Genomic DNA, 18400 nt, shown 5'->3' with positions numbered 1-18400 from the left:
GAAGTTGCAAAAGTAGCACCAGTCACTGGAACCCTGTAGCGAATCTGCAGGGATAACATGATTTTGTTTGCACTGATCCAAGGAGCACATTTGCATAGTAAGGCAAGTTTCTAACTCTTCAAGGAAAAGAAGGGACATTTATCAAGAGGAGAGAATACTACTATTTCATCATCATAGACTTTGGTAGCACCTGGACCATTTTAAGAAGGAACACAAGAGTGGGACCATGTGACATAATTAAGAAAACTCATACAGCAAAAAAGAGACTCTGGAGAACAGAGACTAGCAGATGATACAAATTAATTTAAGAAAGAGAAAGCACATCTGAAGATTTATACTAAGAAATCCCTTCCAGCTTGTGCTCCTAGCAGGGAGTGCAATCTTTCAGAATATTTCATGACTGAGGCTGTATAAGTACTCCTTACTCCCCTGAAAAGGCAGTGGACCTTCTCACATAAGTAGGAATTACTCCTCTGACTAACAGTTCTCAGTTCTGGGCCCAGTGTGAGTGGATCAGAGTGCTCCTAAATCTGTTCTTGCTTGCACTAGATGTGATAGGGTTGGTGGCCTGCTTTAAGCACTAGTTTCTTGTGTTTACCAACCTGATGAGACCAACACTGAAAACAAGAACACGTAAAAGATCCCATCCTTGATTAAGTGATACCAGCCAGAGCACCAGGCATTTAATAGAATATTGCTTTCACTGTGAAATGAGCCGGGAGATCAATATACCTTTTGTGGCATTGCTTTAAGACTTGCCATTAAAAGTAGAAACCCAGATTCCTTTACAGCCTACTCTGAGATGCCCACTGACGGGCCAGTAACATCTTGAAAATGGTGGGTCTACTGCATAGGAGGACAAAAGCAACAGATACTTCCCACAAAGAGACTCCCCAAACTGCTTGGAGTATGCTGCACAATGTATCCCTAATATGGGTCTGTATAGCTCACTACAGAGTAGGGGAATATGAGCATAACTCCATATCCAGCAGTAACTTTATGCAGTCCAATTGAACAGGTACCTTGGCCTTATTCCATGCTGGGGTGAGGAATATATTTTCATAATTCCCCCTATTTCCCAGAGGCAAATGCCAGCTTATTCAGGCTTTGCTTAGGCTCAAGGTTGGGCCCAGTATAAAGATTTTAAGGCTCCTGTAAGAGGGCTCAATTTAAGCTGACATAAATGATCAACATTTTTACTTAGATTTTTTCAAAAACTGATCAAGACAGCTGGCTGGTGGCAAAAAGTTGTGTGGCAATGTAATCTCTTCTGAGCTAAAACTGAATGGCACCCTCTGAAAACATAGACAGCAAATCACTAATAATAAATCAAGGTGAATCAAAGCAAGCTCAAATATATTCTGAAATTCAGGCCATATGAAATACTACATCTCTTACAAGGTTATGCTTTTAAATCTAATGCAGCTGAGCAGGAAGAATGGATTATTTTTTGGTAGACGTAAATACATTATGAAACTACTAAACCGCATGAACTAAACCATACATTAGGAAACTCTAAACCAATGCCAGGGTGAGAGGAAAGGGAGCTAGCAACACTAGATGCTGCTCATGATTGTATTTATTAACATCTTACGTAATACCTAACTTGCATAAGAGATAGGAGAAAGCAGAACTAAGACTAACGTTGATAATTAAGCTATCCAATACATGTGTGCTGGTCAATCCTGTTAGACTGCGTCTCATAACTTCAAGAGACAAAATGGGTGAGATAATATCTTTTATTGGACCAACTTCTGTTGGTGAGAGAGACAAGCTTTTGATCTTACCCAGAGCCCTTCTTCAGGTCTGGGAAAGGTGCTCAGTGTGTCACAGCTAAATACAAGATCAAACGGATTGTCCTAAATACTTATGCTAAACATATTCTAAGGGACCATTCAAGGTGAAGTGACAGACAGGTCGAATTTGGATACTTCTATTGAGCATCCATGGCCAAACAGAACCCTTTGAGTTTATATTTGCCCGAGACATAGCTACTTCTATATATTTTTCTTCCAGCTTGCCCTGTCAGAGAGACAGAAAAGGAGTTTCCAATCTAGAGCATTTGATGATACAATGCTTGCAGAACAGATGTTCATTGGCAAAGTGTTCCTATTTTTTATTCTTCTATATAAAAACCTATATTGTATGGACAGTATATGGATTTTTTTGCATAGCTCATGTTGCCTTTATAGTAATACCGATCAGGAAACCAAGGCAACCAGGAGACAGAAGTGTAAATGTAAGGCAAGTATAAGACTGATTTTTCCCCCCATACTGATTGACCTTGATGCAATGTTTCAAATATAATCAGCATGAACATATCAGATAAGCACATTTTATTGCTACTGATTCATTTCCACTTCTGTTCCAAAAATAAATACCTCATGAGAAATCTGTACGTTGCATACTGTCTTTTAATGGCAATTTTTCATCCTTTCAGTTGTTCGCACCAGTAAGGGGTTTTTTTGGGTGGGGGGGGCCGGGGAAAGAGGGATGAGAAATGGGTGAGAAAATTGATGATAGTGCCAATATCAAGAGTTGTGTCCTATAAAGAGAGGGAAGAAAATAAAATCTGTATTAATCTTGAGACTGGTAACTCAAGCTTCTTGGCAGATAAGAGACATAGAAATGATTTGCCAGAAATGCAGACAAGCAACACAAATGTTTATGCTGCAGACTGTTTCTGTTTTCTTGTATTTTTACATACAATGGGCTATGTTTTACTATGTCTCCACAGCAATCACTGAAGAGTTCTTCCAGAAGCCACTGGCATAATATGGCCTACTAATTTATTTTTAGAAAGTTTTATTTTGATTTCTCAGTAATTTTTCAAAGTAGTCATCCTAGTAGGCAAATAAAATGTATTCTCTTTTTTAACTTGTGCATGCATAGGACTTGGTCAGCAAAACATCAGTCTCTGAATAGCTCAGAGATATGCTAAGGGGTCAAGAAGTGTGGAAATCCAGGGAGACAAAGAGAGAGGCATAATTCTCCTGTTCTGCCTCTTCCATTAAGATGGCCTGTGTAAATTAAGCCAGCCATTGTTAACAGCCTCCATAAATTAAGATGGCCTTTGGCATGTTTAGTACTAATGGTACTAATCTCCTTCTTGATATTTTCATAGTTAGCTCATTCATTTTTGCACCTGTACAAAAACACAGTATCACTTACAAATGCAAAACACACGTGATCCTACAAATGTATTTCATTTACAATGCACATATCAATTATGATTTTTCTTCATTTGATACACTGTCCATGCATAATCCCTCTTTTAGGCATGGATAATTAAATGTAGGGTGCATTCTGATTTATGAAATTACCACTGAATTGCACTAGTTTTATGAAATTTATGAAATTTCTGAATTGCACTAGTTGGCCGCTGACATGGTAGTTTGTTTCAGAGGAGTAGCTGTGTTAGTCTGTATCAGCAAACACACCAAGGAGTCCTTTTGGCACCTTAGAGACTAACAAATTTATTTGGGCATCAGCTTTTGTGGGCTATAGCCCACTTCATCAGATGCATGTGGTGAAAAATACAGTAGGCTTTATATATATTACAGAACATGAAAAGATAGTTGTCGTCTTTCCAAGTGGAGGATCAGTGCTAACAAGGCCAATTCAGATCAAGGTGCAATCTATTCCCAACAGTCCATACAAGAGATCCACTTCTTGGACACTGCAGTGCAAAAAAGCAATGGTCACATAAACACCACCCTATACCAGAAACCTACTGACCGCTATACTGGCCTACATGCCTCAAGCTTTCATCCAGACCACATCACAGGATCCATTGTCTACAGTCAAGCCCTAAGATATAACTGCATTTGCTCCAATCCCTCAGACAGAGACAAACACCTATAGGATCCATATCAAGCATTCTTAAAACTACAATACCCACCTGGTGAAGTGAAGAAACAGACTGACAGAGCCAAAAGAGTACCCAGAAGTCACCTACAACAGGACATTCCCAACAAAGAAAGTAACAGAAAGCCACTGGCCATCACCTACAGCCCCCAACTAAAACCCTCTCAAGTGCACCATCAAGGATCTACAACCTATTCAGAAGGATGATCCCTCACTCTCTCAAACCTTGGGAGACAGGCCAGTCCTCGCTTACAGATAGCCCCCGCAACCTGAAGCAAATACTCACCAGCAACTACACACCACACAACAAAAACACTAACCCAGGAACCAATCCCTGCAACAAACCCTGTTGCCAACTCTGTCCGCATATCTATTTAAGGGACATCATAGGACTTAACCACATCAGCCATACCATCAGGGGCTCATTCAGCTGCACATCTACCAATGTGATATATGCTATCATGTGCCAGCAGTGCCCCTCTGCCATGTCCATTGGCCAAATCAGACGGTCTCTATGCAAAATAATAATGGACACAAATCAGATATCAAGAATTGTAACATTCAAAAACCAGTAGGAGAGCACTTCAATTTCCCTGGACACTCAACAACAGACTTCAAAGTAGCATTTCTTCAACAAAGAAACTTCAAAAACAGATTTCAACAAGAAACTGCAGAACTGGAATTAATTTGCAAACTGGACACCATCAAATTAGGCCTGAATAAAGTGGGATTGGCTGGGTCACTAGAAAAAGTAAAAAGAACGAGGCGTACTTGTGGCACTTTAGAGACTAACAAATTTAAAGTCATTTTCCATCTGTTAATATTCACCCCTTCTTGTCAACTGTTGAGAATAGGCCACTTCCACCTTGATTGAATTGGCCTAGTTCGCACTGACCCCCAACTTGGTAAGGCAACACCCATCTTTTCATGTGCTGTAATATACACACACACACTTATGCCAAATAAATTTGTTAGTCTCTAAGAGATGCCACAATGACTCCTCATTGTTTTTAACATGGTGGTATAAGAGATCACTGATGGGAGCTAGCATGGCATTTTCCAAATGAAAATGGGCCGAGTCTTCCCTTTCATAAAACTTTAAACAAACGGGTCTGGCTAGCTCAGAGATATGATGATGGATGAGAGTTTCTAATCTGTGTCATTTGACCAAACTGTGGTGGCTCAGTAGTGATACCTGTTCGAAATTAGTTTGCTAATCTCAGAATAAATTTCTTGACTCTGTTTCACAACCCACCACCTTGCTGGCAATATCAGCAGAAAACCCCAGACCCGGATGGAACTTTCCTCCAACTTTAGAGGTCACTTCCAGCTCAGTGCAGGGAAAACTTTGGCTGCTGGTATCGGTATCTGGTCTACGGGGAGATGCCAGTCTCTAGTGCCCCCCCATCAAGCACCTTTCAGAAAGGCTAAACTTCTCAGCAACAAGATTTGCCTTATCTCAGTGATCCCTTTGATTGGAACCTTTCCCTTCATTTGTAAAAATAAAACTAAAAAATGAAATTGGTTTTTGTTCTGGTTTTGTTTTACTGAGATTAGATGAACCATGCAGCATTCTGTAGAGATTAATTTCTTCACCCCAAGGTGCTGCAAAACCTGTCCCCTTCTGAGACATTTCTCTTAGACCTGGAGCAAATGATGTGCAAAGATGAGTGGAGAGAGGTACAACATTTATTCCCAATAACAAGCCTATTCGTTTTTAACACCTGGAGTAAACCAGATCTTGCCCTGTGATGTGCAAATGCACTGGCGGGTAGAGAACTTAAGAAGTTCTCCTCCAGAGCAAAACAATAGTGCAGCAGTACAGCATTGCTGTGCAACTGTCAGGAGAATTCAGAGGGCACAGCAGGACATTTTGGCTGGCTGGTCTCCTATTCTTTCAAGATTGTGATCTCTTGCAAGGCTTTGGACTTTGGACAGCAAGCACGGGAGTATATGAAGCAACAGGTGTGAAAAGGATAGCCTTCTAGTTAATGCAGGGCACTAGAACTCAGGAGAGCACTCTTCAATTCCCAACTCTGCCAAAGACTTCTGGACCGCCTGGGATAAATCAGAGTAGTTCTATTAACTTGGACCTTGGGCAAATCACTTAGTCTCTCTGTGCCTCAGTCCCTCTCCTGGAAAGTAGCAATAATGAAACTCAGATGCTCACATTGTGGTGATGAGGGACTAATGGTGTGGAATATGTAGATTTTTCAGGTGGAAAAAGAAAAATTTTCCCTCTTCAAAACAAAACATCAATGCATTTAATTAGTGCACAATCACACTGAGGCTGACAGCCATGTGGCTTCATAAAGCAGATCAGAAATACTGAGTGCTCTTTTCTCAAATATATATTTTAATGGAAAAACTCAAAAAGCAAGCATTGCTGGGGTTTAAGGCCACGGTACTTTCTACACACTAAAAGGCACCTGTTACAGATTAGGTTCATTTAAAGGCGTGCTCATTTTCATTTCTAAAATCTCCATCTAAATTGCATTTTCCTCCTCAGGGGTCTATTGTGGTAGGTACATGCTACTTCCACTAATGGTGTTAATGGGAGCTGTGGGTGTAGCCACAGCAGAATATAGCCCTAAATCCTTTCATGTTAAAAGAGCACTTTTTGAAAATGGGGATTGTTGTCAGGTACATTGAGACACTTGTGTGTAAAAAGGCTTTCTGCAACTTTATTTTTGTATTGTATTTTCTATGCCAGGCATGAGATAACAAGTTGTCATGTGTCTTTCTAGGAGCAGCTGAAGGCTTTGGACTGGGAAATAAACAAATTTGTGGATTATATGTTTGGGCCTCGAGGTAAGTGTGCTTTTCAGGACTCAAAATAATTGATCTTTTCATGTGCAGACAAAAGCTGTTTGAATCATCTTCAGATGCAATATAATAATTGAAAATAAGAAAAGCAGTTGCTTTCCTGAAGACAGTGACCAGCATGTTCAAAGCCGACTAGAAATTTTGAATGCCTTACTGCCAACACCATAAGGAGGCCAAGCTGGATTTTCTGAAAGTGCTGAGCACCCACCTTCTGGAAAATCAAGCTCTGGAGTCTCCTGGAGTGTTCTGGAGTCTCCAGCAATTAAAGATTAATCTTTTTAATTAAAGATTATGTCATGTGATGAAACCTCCAGCCAAAACTGGCAACCCTATCAAGTGGGGCATTCCAGAACTGTGTTATTTAAGAAAAATGTCTTTAGCACATAGTATAGTTAAGAAAGAAAAAAAAATGTTGAAAACTCAGGAACTCTAAATTATGGTATCAAAAACAACCTTAATTCTACCTCATTCCCTAGCTAATCACACAGCACTTGTTTACACCCAGATGTATCCCATTACATCATCATCATCATCCGCATTTCCATTGTAGCCCACAAATAATACCCTAAGTGTTGCACTACAAACCATTTCTCCACTTATCACATTTGGGCCACTGACCCCAATACAAAAGTTTCCTTCACTTCAGCCGCCTAAACTGTTGGCCATATACATAGGGTAAGCAGGGGTGAAAGGCACTTTCCTTCCACCCCTAAACACAGCCAACACACCCCTAAACACATATGACCAACCTGGCCCAGAAATAACTAAATCTGGAGGAAAATAATGATTATAGAATAAACAGAACATACTTCTGTTACTGGCAGCCCTCCCTAAGTATTCGCAGAATATGTAGCTGTGTTTTCATGCACTCAGATGCTATGGTAATGAAAGCCAGATAAACACAAATCAGACACTACATATCTGTGGTTTTCCTGTCTCATTAATACTTGCATGGTATTGGTCACTCACGTTATATCTCCTCAAAAATATGTATAATAATGTGAGCTGGTCAAAAATTTTCTTACGGGACTGTCTTCCATCAGAAATGCCAACATGGCAAAATCACAGCGTTTTGTAAAAATGTATGCATTTGGTCTGAAGTTTCATGGAAATTATTGAGATGTTTGGCTTCAATAAAGTCAAAATGTTTCATTTTCACTTTGTTTTGATTTATCATATTATAATAAAACAACTCAAACAAAACAAAATAAATATTTTTTTCATGAAAAATTCTAAGATTTTGACTTTTCATCCTGAATCAATATGAAACCAGACTTCAGAATCTCCAAATTTTCTGCACAAACGAAATTCCATTTTTTGACCAGCTGTAATAATAATCCCATCTTCATGTGGTTCACCTAGTGAACAAAGAGACTAATCCTGAGAGATGCAGACCACAGTGAAAATTAAGGGTATCCAGAACCCCCCAGAATGAAATCCAAAATATCAGCAAACCTAGTGCAGATTCAGAGGTCATTTCTTTCATACCCTTTCTGTTCTTTGGGTACTTGCTCTAGCTATCACTTGAGGAGGTCAGACTTGCTTCCTAAATCAAAATATAAAGACCTACAGCATAGGGTAATTGTAAAGTATAAATTATATTCTAATACATTTTCAGATGCCTGATGATTGTATTTCATCGAGTTAATATTCTTCAAATCTTAGCATTTCTTCCTTAAAGGGAAAATTGTTACAAGGTTCTTAAAAACTGGAAAGTAGTATTTTTTTTTATTCCTTTGGGAGTGGCAATCACCTCCATCAACTGTGAAGCATCTATGATCTCTGCAAAACTTTGGCTTGCACAATTTCTGCATTTCTACCTGAATCTATTTTAAAAAATGAATAGAATGACTTCCTAGAAAATACTTGTAAAATAGGCCTTTAATACTAGCAAGCTAGTGCAGTCCAATAACCATGTGTGTGAATGTTTTGTTCCTTTTTACATATATAAAGGCTATGCCCTTTCATCCTTCTCTTTCCAATGCCTCCAGAGCCAAGTCTTTGAGATGGATGAATTGCGGTTAATATAACCGCACAGCAAGTATTATAGCTCCACTGGGTCTTCAGAATGCACTTCAATAAAACAAGTACTGCCTGTGCCAAGTCACTCAAAGAGATTCACATTTGGCATTTGAAAGGCAAAGTCTCACAGGAATGACTGCCATTTGAAAGTAATTGAATATTAATAGCCAGAGAAACAAAACCCTATGAAAACATGTGTAGCGCTCAGAGAGATGGTTCTAAAGACATTCATGCATAGACACACATCCCAAGGAACTTACTGGAGGAGAAATAAAATGGGACTTCAGTCCCTCAGCTTGGCAGGATCTAGTAACACTCTACTTCCACATTGGTTGCTTCAAATACTTTCCTGAGTTCACCTGTGCTCAAATGTCAGGATTTCTCCTTTTCCACCATTTATTGCTGAGCTGTCTCCTTCCAGTTGGGCACAGGACCTCAGTGGCATCTTATTCTAGCTCTTGGGGCTGATCTTGGTCCTTACTATGACCAATTTTCAATCAATCCTACTGCTCTAAATTGCATCTTTGGACACAGATCGGCACCCAGAGACACTGCAATCAGGGACACTTAAAGGTAGTTTACAGGTGTCCTCTTCCTTGGCCGTGTTGGATGCAGAAGGGCCAAAGCCAAAGATACAGCCTTTTGACTTGGGCATATTACCCTGTGTCCAACAGATATACTGTTAGCTGTTCTTTTTATAAATGTGCTGAGAGGCCTTCAGTTATGAACACTTCTAGGTGAAACCATTATTTGCCTCCAAATCCCTTCGACACAGGTATCTATGTAGTACTAGTTTAACCCAGCAGAGGGTAAGGTTACAAGTTATTTTGAAGCACCGCATTACTGGAAGAATGCTCCCATGTTGCTGTTTTGTTCTCAGCTGGCAACAGGCTTACTTTTCATCTCCTTTTCCTCCCTCCCTGCTACGGACATCTGCTAGCAAGAATAGAACTACAGTGTGTTCTGAGAGGTGCTGCAGTGGAACAGCCAGGGCCAGTGCTTCCATTTAGGCGGCCTAGGCAATTGCCTAGGGTGCCAGGATTATTGGGGGGCAGCATTTTGCCAGGGGGAGCGGGGGCTGGCAGGCGGATCCGGTGGACCTTCCGCAGTCATGCCTGCGAAGGGTCCCCTGGTCCTGCGGCTCCAGTGGAGCTGCCGCAGGCTTTCCTGCAGACGGTCCGCTGCTCCCGCGGACTGGCGGACCCTCCGCAGGCACGACTGCGGCAGGTCCACCAGAGCCGCGAGACCAGCGCGCGGGACGGCAAAATGGCTGTGTGCCTAGGGCACTAAAAACACTAGCGCTGGTCCTGGGAACAGCAGCCCAAGTGGTGCAATTTGATACTATATTTCTGAATTTACCAGTAGCGTTAAACTGTGCAATCGTTAGACCAAGTAAGCCACTGGACATAGCTGTGCTAGTACAATTACAACTAGGAACGAGTGCAATTACAAATTGCAAATTGTGTTTTAAAACACTACGAGGACAATACTATCAATTACATCACATCTCAAACACTAGCATTGAAAATATTATCTTGTTTGTCTATGGTCCCATGCAGTAGCATGCACTTCTACTTTAGTGGTCTGTGAATGTAGAATGACACAATCCAGAATAACATGGCACCCTGTAAAATGGTTATATAGACAGATGACTCACAAGAAGTTGCTAAAGTAGAGGGACTGACCCCTGAAAGAGAAGCGCTGATAAATTCTAGTGAACTTACCTAAAAAGCCAAAAATAACCAGCATTACAGGCTTCTTTCTATTAGCTATTTTCCACTACTTTCTGCTCTTGGTTTGACAGCAGGCTATCTGAAATAAACGACTACTCTGTAAATCCAGCTTTTTTTATTTTGCTTTATTTTTAATCAATAACTATTTAGGTGACAACTAGGGCAGTTCCAGGGGCTGGCAAGCAGGGCAATCCCCCTGAATGCCAACTTCCAGGCGGTGCTGAACTGCTGTGCCACACAGCTTTCCCTCTCCCTGCTTTGCTCCCACTTGGTTGAATTTGGAGGGGTGGGACTGACACACCAAAAGTGTTTTTTGCACTTTATAGGCCAAACATTGCTTTCGAAAAGCAATTTCCATTGGTGGTGTTGAAAGCTGGCTAACACAGGCTGTGATCTTGCACTTAAAGGCAATGGAAGCTCTGCCACTGATTGCAACGAGTACCATCAAGCCACTGTGTGGCTTTGTCTCCGTCTGATGGCTACATCTCATAAAGCAGTTTAAATTGGCTGCAGCTTCTGAATTAATCCTCCTTTTGGCTCAAGAAGTAGAATAATGCTTTTCATCCACAGATCACAAAGCACTTTCAGAGGAGGGTTAGCATCATCACCCCCATTTTACAGAGTGGGAAACTGAGGCACAGAAAGATGAAGTGACTTGCCCAAGGTCCCCAGAAGACCAGTAGCAGAACTGGGCATAGAACTTAAATATCTTCAGTCCCAGCCCTGTGTTCTCTATCCATTAAACTGCGCAGCTGTGCTTTTAGATCCACAGGTCCTTAGTTCAATCCCAATATGCCACACTGAGGTGCTTGCCCTTATTTGCTTTAGATTTTCTTTAATGTATACCATAACAGGAAAGGCTCTCTGCTCAGAACACAGTGACCATTCAAGTGTAAGGATCAAAATGGGGCTTGCTTAATTTGATCCTTTCAACAGGATTCCACTATGCCTCTCTAGTACTGCAGGTGCATTTATTAGTTTTTATATTAAGGAGACAAGAGAAAAATTAAAAAAAGAAAGGATAGTGACATAGTTATGTGATGTGGAATGACACTAGTTGCAGGAATGACAGCCAGTGGTTGAGTTTGTTTTATTCATGTACAAAAACAAATTTAAATTGGCAACATATTGAGAGAGGATATAATTTTTGAGCGGTATTATGAAGTCATACTAACATACTCTTATAGGATATGTATTTTGCCATTAAATATTAACAGCATCAAAAACCAGCTCCAGAAATCCATATCCTTAGCCACTAAGAAATTCAGATTCTGCCCAGATACAAACAGACCCTGCTGTAAGTGACTGAGTTAGAACACAGAATATCTAGCCACCTCTGAATGTCCTGGATAAAGTCTCAGTGCCAATATTTTGCCACTGCTTCATTGGTGTCAGGATTTCACTCCCTGGGTCATCACTATTTTTAATTGGAAATGGGTTAGTTTCAGATGGAATCTGAGCTTGTGCACATCTCTCTCACCACAGATTGTGTTCCAGTGCTCATGTAGTGCAGTGTTACTCATTGCTTTCATCTGGGATTTAGTTGTTAGTTTGACAGTTCTGAATCATTCCAACAGTATGTCACACTTTCCCACATAACGTAAGTGGATGAATTTGAACCTGTTTGAACATAATGGAGCACTGAGTCTGACAGATGGTAGGCACTAATGTCAACTTCTCTCTCTTTTTCTTATTCTTTTTGTCAAATCCATACATTTCCCACCAACTCCCCCCCCCACCAATGATATAGTGCTGTTTTTCTAAAAACAAAACAAAACAAAACAATCTAAACAAACAGCCCAGCATTTATGAGCCACCTTACTAAGAGGAAACAAGTGTGACTGTGTGCACATAAGAAGAGATAGTGGGAGAAAGGAACAAGTTTTAATTTCAAGCTTCAAGAGGGAGCACTGAAAACCAATAGTAAGAAAGACTTAAAAAGTATGTTGATAAGTTGCCTGACAGCGCAGCCATAGGTCACTTTGCAGTTATTAAAGTGTTAGAACATGAGCTGTGCTCCTTTAGCAACAATGGGAAAACTTGCTTTCTGTGCCCAGAGTAGAAGCTGCTTTCATCACTTATCTAATTTTCCACTTTAGTTCAGCTCATCATCTGACTTCTACCAGGTTTCAGAGTAGCAGCCGTGTTAGTCTGTATCCACAAAAAGAACAGGAGTACTTGTGGCACCGTAGAGACTAATAAATGTTTTATTGTAGCATAAGGTTTCGTGGGCTACAGCTCACTTCGTCAGATGCATGTTGTGGAAAATACAGAAGGAAGTGTGTATGTGTGTGTGTGTATGTATATATATATATATATATATACATACACACACACACACACAGAAGGAAGGGGGGGTGTATTTTCCATTACATTCATCCGATGAAGTGAGCTGTAGCCCATGAAAGCTTATGTTACAATACATTTGGTTAGTCTCTAAGGTGCCACAAGTACTCCTGTTCTTTTTTATTTCTACCAGTTACTTTTCCTCTAGTTGCAAAGATGGTTTCTGGTTACCTTCTCAGTCTCCTGTGGAACTCCTTTGCTCTGGAGACTGCATGCACATGTAAACTCTCTTTAGAAATCAGTCTTCCAAAGCAGGCAAGACTGGTGTTATCTTCCTCTATATTACATTTTCTCTTTTTTCTAAAAGGTACATTCTATCAAGCTTTGTATGGCTTGAGTTTAATTTACCTTTGTTTTCTTATGCCTTATCTCTTTTGCTTGTATTCTCATCCTATGCATTGGATCATGGCCCAAGATCATCTCAAATACATCAGGTCATCTTACAGAATGTCAGAAAGCTTTTTCCAATGCTATCCTAACTGTGCCTTTGCACAATATGCTGTCTTGGAACAGACAATGCTAGTGCTAGGAGACATGCTGGATATTTATTAATTACCACATCTAAGAGATCACAAACACATTTTCAGATTCCAAGGAAGAAAACAGCATTCTAGCTTGCTAACACAGAACGATCTGAACTGACAAAAGCAAGGAAACCCCAAACAAAGGATGCAGCTCCATTACTAGCTGACTGTACTTTTTAGGCAGATTTATTCAGCAGCTTTCTCAATAGTGAGAATGAAGATGCTTCTTGGGAACCAGTTGGGGGTGGGGAAAGACAGACGCAGAGTCTTCCAGCTTTAATAGATCTGGCTGACAGTCTGTGCTTTGAAGAGCTTGCAATCTAGTTTATGACAAAATTCAACTAATGAATATAGAATGATAAGTGGGAAGCAGGGAGGGAGGCAGAAGGTGATAGGAATAAGAACATTTCTATCGGCTTTCTGTTCACCATGGGATAGTTCTAAGTCATTTAAATGTTAAAAATAAGGTTTTCTGATGAAAATGCTTTTAACAAAACATTAGAAAATACCTTTTTTCTCAAAAAAAAAATCTTTAATGTTTGATTTAAGTATCCCCCTGAAGCGTTTTCAAGCCCAGATTTTGAAGTATTGTGCAAGAGTGAACAAGTGCAACTGTAAACTCTCATCTGGTATTTTATTATCCAGTTTAGCAAAATGGAAAAAGTAAAGATGAATGGTGAAACAAAGAGGGTTTTTTAAATAAATCTAAATGATTAATACTACAACTGAGGGTCGTTTTAGCATACTGTATGATTTTTTTAAACCATAACTCATGGTTCAGATAGATAATCTCTTTTGGAAAATTGGACAGACTTGAAAGAGAATAGCATATATGATGAAGCAATTTCATTTACCCATAAAGTCTGTTGCTGAAGGGATTTTGCTGTAGTAAAGATTGCTTTTCCTGCAAACTCAGTCTTTCCAATTGCAGATCTTGGCAGAGGGGAAATCATCCTTATTTGCTCCTGGAATCCCTTTGTTCACCTGAAAAAGAATGATGCTGCAGATTTGGCATGTGAGGCTAGATCGTGCTCTTCCTATTCAAACAAGTGTTCTTATTACTGTCAATGAGATTACTTGTGTGAATAAGGCAAGCAGGATTTGGCCTGAGTGCTTCATTTTGGGATCAAACAAGTGTACCACATGAGCTAATGAAGGAGCAAGACTTTGGTTTAAACAAAAAATATATTTGCTACTCAGCAAAACAAACACTGAAAAAGAAATGACAAGTGAATAGATTTAATGTGTTTGAAAGCTTTCTCCTATGCAAAAGCCCTCCAGTAAGTAAATAAATAACATATGCATGATAAAAATGAAGAAAGTTGCTACTGTCTGTGAAGTCAGTTTTTCAAATGTGCATTTTTGCGTTTATAATACTATTAAAAATGCAGGTTATTTGTCCAGTGAACAGCCTACGATTTGGTATTTAATTTAATTTTCATTTTGTATTTAAATTTTAAGCACGGACCTATGTTGAAATGAATAGAGCATTTTTCAACCCATTAATGTACATAGCATATCCTTTGGAATGTTACCTCAGGTAATTTGCAATATTATAGTAGCCATATTGGTCCCAGGATATGACAGAGACAAGACAAGTCTTGGCGCATTCCCACTTGTGCCTTTAGCAGACACTCTTCTGAATATGGGCAACCTCCTTTTAGCAGTACTGAGCAAGCCATTTTTAATTGCTCACTGCATTTGTTTCTGTTCAGATTCCAGGGTCAGAGGATGGTTCCTGTTGGATTCTTACCTACCCACATTTTTCCTTACTGTAGTATATCTACTTTCCATATGGCTGGGTACCAAGTTTATGAAGAACAGGCCTGCATTTTCTCTCAGGGGTCATCTTATTATGTATAACCTTGGAGTTACAGTGCTTTCCTTGTACATGCTCATAGAGGTAAGTTTTCTTAAATGCACCACATCAGAGAAAGCCAAGCACTAAGTCATTTTTCACTACGGAAATATTTTAGTAAAACAACTTCCAAGGTAATCTGGGCTTTCAAATTGCAACCTCTTTCAGCCAGTTTAACAATTGATCTGTGAGACTATGGAATAATTTGACTCGTATAGCACCGTCTAGCCATGGATCTCAAGGCCATCATTAAAGAGCTATGCCTCACACCTAGTTAGTCAGTTTCTGCTAAAACAGAAAGTTTGCAAATAAGCATTTGAATTTTGAACTATGGCTGTGCCTTTTTATTCACCATTTGTGAACATTCCCATGAATTATACAATGCAGTCGTACCAGGATATTAGAGAGACAAAGTGGGTGAGGTAATATCTTTTATTGGCTCAACTTCTGTTGGTGAGAGAGCTTGAAAGCTGGTCTCTCTGACCAACAGAAGTTGGTCCAATAAAAAAATATTACCTCACCCACCTTGTCTCTCTAATTCCTGTTAATTGTTTTTTTTTATTATTATTATTTGCATGTATATCTGTGGAATGGTTATTTGTTCAAATACCCATATTTACATGTGACTGAACTGATTTATGTAGAAGAGCATGTGCAATATTCATTATTTGCTATTCACTGTCATTTGTTTACACTCCTGTTCAACAGGGTTCTAGCATCCAATCAGGAAGTGTGTAGTGACCAATCATGTGTTATGAAAAGCAAAAGTTCAGCTTCCTGTGATAGTTTGGGAACCCCTCGGCTGACTGTTCGGTGACTACTTATCAGTAAAGAATACACTTTCAGAAATTATAATCTATGAATGAACAGAAAAGAGAGTTCAATTTGCCTGGTGATTTAGTCAAAGTGAATAATTCAACCAGCTCTGAAGTGAAGTAGCATGTTTTCTTATTTTACAAATGGGAAAAATGAGACACAAATTAAGTGACTTCCCCAGAGTCACACAGGAAATTTGTGGCAGAGCTAGGGATAGAACCCAAGTAAGCCTGATCCACAAGGACATTTTCTTACCCATTTAGGTGACTTTTGAGAAAATATAGCCTTGTATTCTTGCATCCATATTCACTGGGATCCCTTTTAGAAAACTACACTGGTCTAGAAAACTTCATAGAAACATAGGTGTGGTTCCATTCCCAAACGTCTCTCAGTTGAACAAACTAAGATCTTGGCTATAACACCCAATGCTGACCCTGGCTTGCTCAGACATGTGCTCATAATGGACACTACTGAGTGAGTAATGAGAGAGATTTTGAGCAACTCATCCTCCCTTGGCGGTTAGAACATGTACAACTGTTGAGAAATGGCAACAGAAGAATAGTGGCCCCTGCAGAAACACTTTGCCCTGAGCTCATCACAAAGACAGAGAATAGGAGCAGGGTCTGAAGTACCAAATGATACCAGTTCTGTTAACCACAGTTCTAAACTGTCCCACATTTAAGATGTGTTGGGTTTCTGAGTAATTAATTGTTATGGATAATTCTAGTTACTTGACCTTAGCGTTAACATGCTAAAATTAATCCTCACATGTTTGTTTGGTAAATAACCCAGCTTGATAAAACAGGCAGGCTGAATTACGTGCTTGTTTTTGGAGTGACCTCTAGAGGTGACAAATGACATTCCAGGCCTTGTTCAGACTACCCTCGCAGCATTCCAGGCTTTCCAGTGCCGTGTAGGGCACCAGGATCGAGTCATCGACAAGAGAAAAACAAATACTGATTGTTCTCTCAGCAGAATGGCAAAACATTGCTTTGCTCAGAAGTCAAACAAGGCCTCATGAAAACTTTCAAGTTTGAAAGGAATTAATTTCTTTTGATCTTAACAAGAGGCAATTTGTCTGATCAAAAACTGTGGGCTCAGTTCTGGCTTGTGCAGACACACTAGGGGCTAATCCCACATGAAGAGGCTCATCCCATTCGGAATTCACACTGGCATCAGAACTGGTATCATTCTTATGGGTGCATGAGGAATGCAGGATCAAGCACAAAACATGGGAGAAATGAGTACAAGCCCACTTACTGGATGGTTTGGCCACTATACAACAATTTGACTCCTTAATAAAAGTAATACTTCAGGGGTTAACATTTAATTTGTGATAGAGGCACACGGAATGTTATCTAAATAGTAAGGTTCAAAGAAAATGCAGCATAGTATGCAAGAAAATCAGACCCCCTGCTCTCCTGTGTCTGCAGGCAGGCTCAGCCCTCCACTGAGCAGGTGAATACATTAGAACTTAACAGGTGTAAGTCATACAACTAAAGTACACATGATTTTCAATGTAATGTATCTTTGCTGTAAATGCATTGCAGAGACTTCTGTTAGGTTGTCTGATCTTTCACCTTCTGAAGATTGTTTTGCTGTTCACAATACTAATTTGTCAATGCCCCTCTAATTATTCATCCAGGCTCACTTCTGCAACCCACAGCTCATCAGCTTGTGTGTCCAGTTCACACACACAATTTCTGTTGTTCATTAATTACAGTGACAGAGCTCACCACTCCATATTCTACATCTGTTATAGATCCATTTGTGGACACCCCTTAAATCATTTCCCTTACCTTCTAACCAACCCTGGTCCCAATGCCTCTCAGAACTCCACCTGGCCAGCTCTGAGTTGTGTCACTGGCATAGGGTCCTTAACAAATAATATGCCAGAAGCAGCTCCACTGCACCTCTTCTCCACCTGTCCATTCTTCCTACGGTAGGTGGAGAGGGCACAGAGATGCAAGACTCAACCACAACAGAGGCAGCTTCCCTCCAACAGGAAATTCTGTGCTGGGCCTTTGCAGCTGGATTATGGATCCGAAGTGCTTGCTGGGTAGTGCAGGGGGCTCATAGCCCAGCTTGAATATCTGGCTCATGGTCCGAATTTCATCAGTTCACTAACAATTGGCTTATTTTTTTCTTCCCAAAAGATTCCAATTTTTAAATTAAAATCCAAATGCTGATGGAAAGATTTTTTTCAGGGCAGTGGTAGTGGTGGTGATGGGGAAGAACCAAAATGCAAAATCTCTGCCCAACTTTAACCAAAATCCTAAATTGTACCCAGAAATGAATAGACAGCCAGAGCAATCTGGGGAGCACTGCAGTAATATGCTATCTCCGGAAAATCCCATCCAACAGTCAGGTCTCCAGGTGTTGCACTGGACATAGATAACTCCAGCAAA

General features: G+C 40.1%; 1 protein-coding gene across 1 annotated transcript in view; it reads left to right on the top strand.

The window, feature by feature from the left end:
- The window catches only part of ELOVL2 (ELOVL fatty acid elongase 2), an 87601-nt gene that overhangs the window by 34667 nt on the left and 34534 nt on the right, over window positions 1-18400 (top strand). The window contains exons 2-3 of the mRNA XM_050941643.1: window positions 6615-6678; window positions 15034-15221. Coding sequence (XP_050797600.1) covers window positions 6615-6678; window positions 15034-15221 — 252 coding nt within the window. The remainder of the gene's footprint in view (window positions 1-6614; window positions 6679-15033; window positions 15222-18400) is intronic.

This window comes from Gopherus flavomarginatus, chromosome 2 (genome assembly GCF_025201925.1).
Source record: "Gopherus flavomarginatus isolate rGopFla2 chromosome 2, rGopFla2.mat.asm, whole genome shotgun sequence".
In the NCBI taxonomy this organism is placed as follows: domain Eukaryota; kingdom Metazoa; phylum Chordata; order Testudines; family Testudinidae; genus Gopherus; species Gopherus flavomarginatus.
This window is presented reverse-complemented; position numbering and strand designations above follow the sequence as displayed.